General features: G+C 40.4%; 2 protein-coding genes across 5 annotated transcripts; one reads left to right on the forward strand and one right to left on the reverse strand.

Moving 5' to 3' along the window:
* Positions 1–962: 962 nt before the first annotated feature.
* LOC115631934 lies at positions 963–3,185 on the reverse strand. 2 transcript variants are annotated; one of them, XM_030528788.1, is made up of 2 exons: positions 3,071–3,185; positions 963–2,459 (listed from the first exon to the last, which is right to left on the reverse strand). In XM_030528788.1, exons 1-2 carry the CDS (start codon positions 3,072–3,074, stop codon positions 1,078–1,080), a joined length of 1,386 nt encoding a protein of 461 aa, XP_030384648.1. In that variant the 5' UTR covers positions 3,075–3,185; the 3' UTR covers positions 963–1,077. The 2 variants fall into 2 exon arrangements, with proteins under 2 accessions (XP_030384648.1, XP_030384655.1); XM_030528795.1 differs by lacking the exon at positions 3,071–3,185 and adding an exon at positions 2,534–2,626.
* Positions 3,186–4,631: 1,446 nt separating this feature from the next.
* LOC115632442 lies at positions 4,632–10,389 on the forward strand. Of its 3 annotated transcripts, none has more exons than XM_030529600.1 (3): positions 4,632–4,656; positions 9,242–9,795; positions 9,984–10,389. In XM_030529600.1, exons 1-3 carry the CDS (start codon positions 4,647–4,649, stop codon positions 10,281–10,283), a joined length of 864 nt encoding a protein of 287 aa, XP_030385460.1. In that variant the 5' UTR covers positions 4,632–4,646; the 3' UTR covers positions 10,284–10,389. The 3 variants fall into 3 exon arrangements, with proteins under 3 accessions (XP_030385460.1, XP_030385452.1, XP_030385469.1); XM_030529592.1 differs by lacking the exon at positions 4,632–4,656 and adding an exon at positions 7,185–7,227; XM_030529609.1 differs by lacking the exon at positions 4,632–4,656 and adding an exon at positions 8,692–8,803.
* The last annotated feature ends 399 nt before the right edge of the window (positions 10,390–10,788 follow it).

Genomic DNA, 10,788 nt, shown 5'->3' on the forward strand with positions numbered 1-10,788 from the left:
GCTTACCAACATTGAAAGAATCCATTAAAGCGGTCCAGTAGATTCGGAGCCTTTGCAATTCAAACAAACAATCAAATCTTCCCTCTTTATAAGATTAAGTATAAATTAAATTATTTGAGCCTAGGACGAACATAGGAGTACTACAAGTATGCACAGAAAAATGGAACGGAATTTTTTACCTCAACTTCAATAGTGACAGCGCAGGGAAATTCTTATACCAATAATTTAAAAATCCCGTTTTGTTGTTTGATATTAAATCGCGCCACAATAATCCTATTTGAACACTTAATAAAAGATTAAAATTAAATTAAATTTGAAAATTAAAAATATTATATATGGTTGCACGACTTTATTCCATTTAGCACGATTCAAAATAACATATGACCAATGTATTTTTTACACGATATATTAAGTAGATATATTAAGTATTTAGATAGATATATTAAGTAGATATATAAAGTATTTTTTTCATGAAATTAACTTATTACCATGGCTATATTTTTTTTGGTCTTGAGTAGATCTTGATTGGATTAAGATACACTCATTCAACAATTTCATACTTAAAATTTCAAGTACGATCTCACCTTATACTAAGTACATATACATTTTTCTATCAGTGTAGAGACTGAACGCCATTAATAAGTAGCGAACATTTCCAACTCAATTCAGAGTTGGTTTCTAAGTTGTATTTGTTTAACAAGAAGAAGACCGCCGTATCGAAAATTGTGAACCATCACATCACGTCTATGGCACCACCTTTGACTGAAAACTAAATTTAAAGGTGAAATAGCAAATCCAGCAATAGCAAAAAGTCCAGCTCTGTTCCGAAGCTCATAGAAAGTCTCTATCGGGCCACAATGTAACGGTATTTGCGTATTTCCAATATATTGGAATCCAATATAAGTACTATATGAGTCATTCTTTATACATAGTTCAAATAAAATTGAATTTATTATACATCATTAAGCTGTTTTTTATTTATTTATTTATTGTGTATATAAATAATAAGTATATATATGAATGTTTAGGTTAATCGTCTTTGGTTTACAGGGAAACATTTCGTATGCCTTAATGTCCTTAATAAGTCAGATATATGGCTTGTTGCTGGTAGAAATTCTTGCGTACCAGAACCTCATAGTTGATAATACGGTGTTCTGTGCCGCCGAACGGAATGTACAAACACTTATGGGAGGGATGCACTTTTCCGGGCGTCAGGGTGCCGCAATATAGAGCACGGCCTATGTACAGGATCTCGCCGTTTGCATTGCGACCCGCTTCAACCGCACCCAGAGGAATGCTGCCGTCGTAGCCGGACACCCAGCGGTATTTGCTCTGACCAATGAGCACTTCATAGTGTGTTTGGACAATTTCCCGGCCAGCATGGGAAATGTAGGCGCAGCCCCGACTGGGCACCGCTTTTCCTGGCACATGGAATCCATCGTAGTAGGCGCGACAAACTAGTAGCTGTGACATATCCGCGTCATGGCCGGCGACTACCGCGTCTGCGGGAGTGTAACCGGGGGAGGCGGTAACCCACATGTCATAGCCGTCTGCGGGAGGCGCCACCGAAACAGCATACTGTGTTGTAGTTGGAACGCATTCAGCCGGTACGTAGGAAGAACAGCCTGGGCCATATGGATCCAGTGGTGGCTTGTAGCTATCAGCCGGCGTAAACGTTGAAGAAGCGGGAATATAGGACGATGCAGGTACATAGCCGCCAGTTTCTGCAGGTGTGTAGACTTGTCTGAGGGGCGGTGGAGGTAGAGGATCGGTTGACATTAGAGGTGAGGCAGCAGCAACAACGATCGGCTGAGGTATAACAGGTTCTGGAGGATATGTTGGGGCAGCTGTGGGTGTATACATGGGCGGTGGCTCCTGATTGGGAAACGGCATTGCCACATTTATGGGATAGGGAAACCGATATGGTTTCTCCGATACTGGTGCGGGAGGTGACGGTGGCGGTGGTGGTGTGAGCGGACACTTCTCCGCCTCCTCTGGTGGCGGTAACTGCCAGCCAGGCACCACTCGTCGTTCCTCCACTAAAATTTCATAAGAGTCCAAGCGACGTTCCGCTCCACGATAGGCTATAAAAAGGGCACGATGTACCGATGATATTTTGCCAACGATCAAGTGTCCCTCGTAATGCCCCCGCCCTATGTAGACGGGCTGGTCGAGCGTAGTGCGACCGCAGAGCACGGCCGTTTCGGGAATAACGTGGTCGTAGCACTTCACCCAAGCCAAATTCTGGCCGCACAGAACTTCGAAAATATCCTTCGGCAGCGCCTCGCCACGCGTCGATATGAAGCCGATCTGCTTCGATGGAACCACTTTGCAGACATGCATGTCGCCGTCCTGCTCGGCTCGTCCCACATAAATCATGGCCCCATCCTCATCATTGCCACCGACTACGGCATTTGGCGGTATGGAGGAATAGGCAGACGACTGCACCCATTTGTAGGCTACGGGAGAGGCAGGAAGAGTTTTTTCATTAATTAATTAATGCCGTAGCGCCCATACATGAACGGGGACTTACACTAGACAAATGGGTACCCATACACACAGCGACCCATTAGCTTACTCTTATTTAAATAAAAGGCCCGCCAGCAGACACTATTTACGAGTATTCTGCAATAAGAGAGGCGGACAACGGGCGTTAAGAGAGTTGAGAATTATTTTTGAAGACCGTCAGCATAGAGTTTTGTAATCATTTGCTTGTGACTCGACTCAGGTGTTAAGGGATTATGAGTTAGAACTACTATATACTGGATTACATTTAAATAGCACTCTATAGTGGCAAAAAAAAATTAGTTGAGGAAACGAGTTAATAATTAGTTGTTGAAGACCCAAGCTTAGTAAGCATGACGAAAAAGTATCAATATCGGAGGTGCATTGCTTGTGACTTGACTCAGGTGTTAAGGGATTATAAGTTCGAATTTTGAATTACGGAAATATATATATATATATATACATTTAAAGCCACTCTATATTGGCATTAAAATGAGAAGAAAGTGTGTGCCAGCTATATGGGTTACATATGTATATAAGTATTGCTGTGACTTCAATTTCTTACCCATAATTCTCTTTAGCTGATAAGTAGGTACTTTTTACCCGTCTAGGCCCGGTTGCAAATATACACAATACTTGTTTTACTGCCAACTGCTCTGTTCTGGCTTTGTTTTTCTACTGAAAGGTGTACCCTCTGACAGCGTTGGCGAAAAACCAAAACAATTCGTCATCGGGAGCTAAATACTTATCAAAAAGCTCTGCTGCTATATCGTATGAGAAAACGAAATTGATAATAATGGGGCCTCTAAGTCGTTATCAATACCAATGCCAAGTGAGTCATAAATGTTTGCGCCAGAAACCTTTTTGAGAGTAGGGAACTTTTTGGACACCTGTTCCTTTACTATAGTTTGGAGATAGAGTCCATAACAAAGGCCACAAAATAGGTGACGCTATAGTGGCTCCCACATTTCATTTCAATAGCAATGCCTATGGCGGATTAATTAATCCAATATCTTATCTCAAATATGTAGTTTCTACCTTAGCAATATTGAGAGAAAACATTTTGTACAATGGAAACAGCTCGACCCTTCCTTAATAAATCGTGCTGGCTTCTGAAGGACTTTGTACATATTCAGATTGTTAAAAGAGGCCTCTTCAAGCCATTCAATGACAATAGTTACAGATTATATACCTGTACTATATAGTACACTAAATATCTTTCCGATAATGCGGCTTATCTATAGGCAGACTTTTGCTTTTAATGTCGACGTTGTGCTCTCGACTATGTCTAATTATTGTACACTAATTTATTGGTGCACTGGTGTCATTATTCATTACATTTATTATTAAGTTGCTTCAATGAAACATAATTTTAGAGTGATTAGTTTTTGATTAACAACAACTTTTGACTCATACAATTTTTCTATTTTTGACGCAAGCAATCTTTTGATTCATGAAATGATTATATTGCGAGTGGAGTTTAATTTCTGACGAACGAAAACTTTTGACTCAAGAAGAGGTGAGTTTCAAAGTTAATATGGCCTTAGGCATGTGTTGGTTGGAAAGGTAAATCCCTTCCCGACTTCCTCTACAAAATGCATGGCTTAATTCATCAAACATCAGCCAAAACCTTCATTAAACATAAGACAGCAAATATCAATTCAGTATTTCCCAAAATTTAGTCCCTTTCGACGGATTTTTGAATTAAAACCTTGCATTTTAATCATCAACCACTTTCCGCATTCCGGAAAAATGCATTTGCCGATGGAACTAAAGCGTTATGTGAATGTAGAAGCCAATCGAAAGGGTTATACCGACATCGGAGGGCAATCCGACCAGCGAGCTAAAGCACTTCTTCGAATTTATTGAAAAATAAATTGATTTTTCAAAACTGTTGTTTGTTTTTAAAAAGTCCTGTTTTGAATCACTTTGGAGCACATCTTGTATTTCTTTGTTTTGTACACTAATCTATCGATTCATTGCGGGAAAACAAAAGAACTGAGGCAGTAATTAATTTATTTTAGGCTCCTGTGTTGATTCGGCGTGGCTGTTTTGCTATAAAAGCAGATGCAAGGCTCGGGATCACAGTTTAGTCCGCATCAGAACTGTACTGCAGTTACAAGTTTAGTTTAAAATCGAAAATGTTCCAGGGTAAGCTGGAATATCTATTTATCAGAGTGTGTTCAGTGGTTTCTTAATTGCCTTTTGAAAATGTTTTAAAGAGGAACAGTGCGCAATTTTATTGATAGTTTCTCTCTTTTTTTGTGATGTAACTCGTCCGGTAAAATAAAACGAATCTAGGTGTTTGCAAAAAAAGTGCGGTGTTTATATGTATCTGAAGAATTGTCAGGTGTATTTTCGAATAAGTTTGGAGAATTTTTTTGGATGGAACAAGCGCGAAAAATTGATTTGGCGACAAGCAATTTGATTGCTAATTTATTTTTATAGAAATTTCATTATTCGATTTGATAAAAATATATTTTAACATACATATGTATGTGTACAGATGTATATGTAGAGAGAGAGAGAGAGAGAGAGAAACAGAGAGATTGTTTTTTTTTTGTTGGGAGGCCACGGCCGTTCCCCCCGTAGGCAGGGGACCCTTGGTTGTTACTGTGAGTTGTTTCTGTGCTCCCCAAGTTTAATAAATCTATCCGATTTTAAATTACCTCGAAGGACATTCTATTGTGCGTAGAGCGGGCAATTGTGCATTTAAATTTGTTAAATATTTGTTAAAGCTTTGGGTTTTTAATAATATGGCGAATTTTTATGCTTGGGGGTTTCACAGCTATGCACAATTTTGTGGTGCACCCCCCTCCTCCTCCTCCCATAAATTCAATCTCTGCCCAAGCGCTGCCGCAGCTGTTCTTGTTGCTGCTTTGGTTCAACTCTATACTGCATACGTGGTCACATGCATAGATTCACTTAGAAACAATACCTATGTTTAACTCCTGGGAACACTCATCAGTCGCATAACTGTCTGTACATTCCCTTGGGGGGTCAGGAGGTGCCTTTGGACCACTACAAGCACCTCGTAGTAGACCTAGACCTCGTAGTAGGCCTAAATAGTAGACAAGCTTTTGGATTTTGTATTCTTGCACCTGTTGTAACCTAACTTATGCATTCCATTTGTAATTAAAATTTATTCTGTTCTACTTTTTGCATTTTCACAATTGTTGACGGGGCAAAGCTTTTGCAAAAGCTTGCATGTGCTTTGCTCAGAGTGTAGAGTATGCAAGAGAATGTGGACCAAGTCTACAAAAAGTCGGCAGCGCCCCGTGCTCAGCTTGAGAATAGGATTTTAATTGCATTTTTGTTATATACTGGAACACATATGACAACACTCTGAACTGGCATTAAAATTGGAGGAGAACATGAGTCAAAGATTTCCGGAAAGATGGGGTCATATGGACCTGGAAGATACTTTTTAAGCGTCTGCAATTATACACTACGAGCTGCTCTGTTCTGGCTTTGTTTTCCTACTGATTGGTGTTCACTCTGACAGCGTTGGCGTCAAACCAAAACAATTTGTCACCACCGGCAGCTAAACGCTTATCGAAAAGCTCTGCTGCTTTATCGCATGAGAAGACAAAATTGATAATAATGGGGCCTCTGGGTCGTTATCAATACCAATGCCGCTACTCCCTGGCCCTCTCTTCGATGGTCGTCTGTTTTTCTTATCTGACATGTTGGTGTCTGTGAGTCATTCATGTTTGCGCCGGGAACTTTTTGACACATATGGCCAAAGTAGGAAACTTTTTGACACCTGTTCATTTACTATAGTTTGGAGTTAGAGTCCGTAACAAAGACCACAATATAGGTGACGCTATAGCAGTGGCACTTGGCCCTCCCATAACTTGAAACCCCGCATTCGATTTCAATAGCAATGCCTATGACGGATTTTTGAATCCAATATCTAATCTCAAATATGTACATTGTTTCTACCTTTCGTACTTGTATAATGCCAATCGCTCGATTTTGGTCTGACTAATCCGTTGTCCAAAGAAAGTTCTGTAAATACTCAGGTTGTTGTCACTTCTCAGCTATAAGGGGACTCTTCAGTACTTCCTGTCGTTTGTCCATTGCATGACGATAGGGACAGATTAGCTATAGTAGTATATGAAATGTCTGTGCTTCCGATAATGCGACTAATCTAAAGGCACACTTTTGCTTTTAATGTCGAACTTGGGTTCTCGATTATGTCATAATATTGTACACTAATTTATTGATGCACTGGTGCATTATTATAGTTAATACTATTTATTATTTTGTTGCTTTAATTAGACATTATTTTCGAGTGGTTCGTTTTTGACGAACGCTGAAAACTTTCGACTCATAAAATATAGTAGTTCTATGGGAACCAAATAGTCGATTCAGCTCTCAGAACGTTGTGCTGTACACTAATCTGTTGATTCATTGCAGAAATGAGGGAAACCAAAACAGCTGGGTCTTTAATTGTGTTTTCTTCTGGCTTGTGTATGTGGCTCGGCTAGTGACCTCGAGATATGAGAAATGGCAATGGAAAAATATGGATATCGCAACATGTACTAGTATATCTACATATATGTATGTATAGATTGTTGTGAATTGCATTTATTTTAAACTCCTTTGTTGACTGACTGTTCTCGATAAAAGCGAGTGCCAGACTCGGGCGCTCAGTTTAGTCCGCACCAAGCCTTCACTGCCGTTACAAGTTTAGCTGAAAATCGAAAATGTTTCAGGGTAAGCTGGAATGTCTATTTATCAGCTGGTTAAGTCAGAACTATTGACTGTCATTTAAAGTGCTTTTTGGAAAGTTGTGACTAGTCTGTGCTAAAAGAAATGCTTGCAGTGTTTATATCTGAGGAACTGTCGTTCCTCAAGCGCATTTTAATTTATAGTTTATATGATAAAAAATGTGATTATAAATTAATCGTTATAATCGTTAGATTGATTGGAAAATATCCAGTTTTTTATAAATATGTACACAACAATAGAATACATCCAACTTATAGTTCTTTAATTCTTTTTTAAATGAAAAACTACTTATTAAGCCCATTTAGCCCGATTAGTATTTCACTATATCCCGTGCAGATCTGTTTAGATGAAGATATAGTACATTATTAGTGAAATGAGTCTTCTTTCTGTCTGCTCAAAAGTGGCAAGGAGTATCATTTGCTGATTCGATTTTTTTAGGAGGTACAAATTAAATAATTAAACCGAACAGACTTTAGCTGTTTCATTTATGTTATGGCTGTGCCAAAATACACTTAAGTGTAACCCATACACAAAATGATTAGCGAGCAGGCAATCGATTAGAGTTGGCCATAAGCTCACTTCTATATTACTCACAAAACTTAAACGATAAGAAATTCATTAGTATTATATGAAATCATACAAAGTTAAAGCGCAACATGAGAGATTACAGTTCAGTTAGCTCGACCGTAAAATACTCTGCACCCACAAGAAAAGGAAAACATCATTAAGCAGCTTCGTATTGATAGAACAATTGTTTCGTACAAAGAAAGTGCTGGAGCATTTTTAAATTGGTTTCATAATTTCGGGACTAGACTTTACAAGACTACACTGGCTTGAGGGCTTTGGACATTTAGATTGTTGAATGAGCTAGACTTGGGTGTACTTCTGAGTTTAAAAGGTGATAACAAAATATCACAGATTACATATGTACGTAAGTTTAGATATAAACATAGGCTGTGATTTGAAGTGTTTCCCAATCCAGGCATTCGCTCTCCGAAGACTTCCAAATCAGTTCCAAGTCTCGATCAAAAATATTTGTTTACCCATTACATACTAGAAAACTGCTAATATATTGTAGACTTTTACCCCTCGTGTAGGGTGTATAAAAAAAAGTTGTTTTTTACCGCCATTTAAAAATACACGCTCCTAGCAATTCACACCCTCTAATGCCTATGTACATACAAGTATGTATGTATCTGTGTGTTTATGAATGTACTTAGTACTAAGAAATTGTTTGTTTGAGTGGGCCCTGATGACAAAATTTGTTCTGCCGGCCGGTGACTTTTAGAGCCAAATATCATTTAACTGGAAAGCCTTAAGCAACAGCACGATATATTGTATAGTATGTATGTATGTAAGTGGTATCTTATCGGGCCTCTGTCAACGACCAGTCAGTACTCTAGTGATAACAGCTTTAAATACGCACCTGCCGCGCCGGCCACAATTCAGTTCTGTTCTAAAAGCTTGCGAGCGCGTTCCAGTAACGTGTCTGTCAGAAATACATATAACCTTTTGATTTTTCCTTCATTTTCAAAATTAAATACAGCAAACACATAAATGGGTGAGTCCAGTGAAGTGGTGCAGTGGTGCAAATTGTCATAAAATCTGAGATATTGTGAAAATATCGACTGCATTTTTGGCCCAAACACTAGGCCCTTCTTTCAAAAAGATTTGTCCCCAGTTCGTTTGGAATACTCTCGACTAATTATAAAATGTCCTGTCGCTCGGCCATATAAATATCAAACATTTGGGCAGTGTTTTAAATTATTGATTGTGTCTCTTGTGATATCGCTAGTTAAAGCAACTAAGCTAGAAAATGTAGAGCTTTTATGGCTCGCAGATAAGGTTTCAAGTTCGTGTGATTAATGGGCATTGGGTTCGTTGTTGGCAACAACAGGCGGGGCACCTGGGTGTGCAGCCACTATCAGAGATCCCGAACACCCGATAGATACAAAAATGTAACCTTGATATTTATTGCTTTCTTTCGAAACCGTTTCAGATCACACTTGGGTACCGTGCAATGTCTACGGGGGCTTGCCACCCTTTGCAATTGTGGCTGGTAACGACTCCGATGGCGACACTATTTACGTGGGTCGTGCCTATCACAATGGCGATATGCTGCCCGCCAAGATCATTCCCAGCAAGCAGCAAGCCTATGTGGCCTGGGGTGGCGAGGAGATCAACAAACACGACTTTGAAGTGCTAACTGGTCATCATTACTGCTGGATTCCAGAGAGCGGCGGACGTGTGCCCCCACATGCCCTGCGCGTTGGTCAGACCACGGATGGAGAGCCTTTGTTTGTGGGTCGTGGCCATTACCACGGTAGCTTGACTCCCGGCAAGGTGCATCCTTCGCACGGCTGTCTCTACATTCCGTATGGCGGTGCCGAACACAAACTGGACTCCTACGAAGTGCTTGTTCAGCCAGAAACCTGGGTCTCCTCCCATGGCAGCAATATTGTGCCCGGCACCATTTTGGCTGGCCACGATGCCGATGGCGACGCTATCTATGTGGGACGCGCCTATCACGAGGGCGATTTGCTGCCAGCCAAGGTGGGTATTATCTTAGATCGGAAGGTTATTGGAAAGCTCCTTTCCAAATCTATAACTTTCTTTTTTTATTACTTGGCCAATATCATAAATGCTTTACTTATTATAGACAAGTTGAGGTCATTAACCCCCAGTTACACACATATTAGCAATACTTGTGCAATTTTATATTTATATATTTTATATTTCAGGTGATTCCCAACAAGAGCTGCGCCTATGTCCCCTACGGCGGACACGAGCACGTGAAGCACGACTTTGAACTGCTGGCTGGTTATGGCTATGGTTGGGTGCCAGACGCCAATGGCCATGTGCCACATGGCGCCGTTGTCTGCGGTCGCACCAACGAGGGGGAGCCCCTCTATATCGGACGTGGACACTATAACGGCAGTTTTACTCCTGGAAAGATTCATCAGTCGCATAACTGCCTGTACATTCCCTTCGGCGGTCAGGAGGTGCGTTTGGACCACTACGAGGTGCTTGTAAAGGCCTAAATAGTAGACAAGCTTTTGGATTTTGTATTCTTTCACCTGTTGTTGGCATTTTCTGTATCAACCTAACTTATGCATTCCATTTGTAATTAAAATTTATTCTGTTCTACTTTTTGCATTTTCACAATTGTGGACGGGGCAAAGCTTTTGCAAAAGCTTGCATGTGCTTTGCTCAGAGTGTAGAGTATGCAAGAGAATGCAGACCAAGTCTACAAAAGGGTGTGTAGACTATGGTGTCTCACTCTTCCTCTCTCACTCTCACTCTCACTCTCCCTCTCTCATGTAACACAGTTTTCTCTCTCACATGCAACTGTGCTCCGCTCGCCGCTAATTGGTTGCTGCTCACTCACTCGTAAATACTGCTCAACCCCTATTGGTTGCTATCAGCTATTCAAGCTGTTATTGTCACACTTCGGGTGGAGACGGGAAACCTGTGACTGGCTGACGTTGTCTCTGCACAACAAGCGTGTATCCAATTTAAGGCGTGTCTTACAATCTTCGTTTTTGT

This window comes from Scaptodrosophila lebanonensis, unplaced genomic scaffold (assembly GCF_003285725.1).
Source record: "Scaptodrosophila lebanonensis strain 11010-0011.00,11010-0021.00 unplaced genomic scaffold, SlebRS2 tig00000001-arrow-pilon, whole genome shotgun sequence".
NCBI lineage: Eukaryota > Metazoa > Arthropoda > Insecta > Diptera > Drosophilidae > Scaptodrosophila > Scaptodrosophila lebanonensis.

What these genes read in the sequence shown, in the direction of transcription:
- LOC115632442 (XM_030529600.1), top strand. An exon ending in GCGATTTGCTGCCAGCCAAG is followed by an intron (nt 9,796 to 9,983) that starts GTGGGTATTATC and finishes TTTATATTTCAG; the next exon opens with GTGATTCCCAACAAGAGCTG.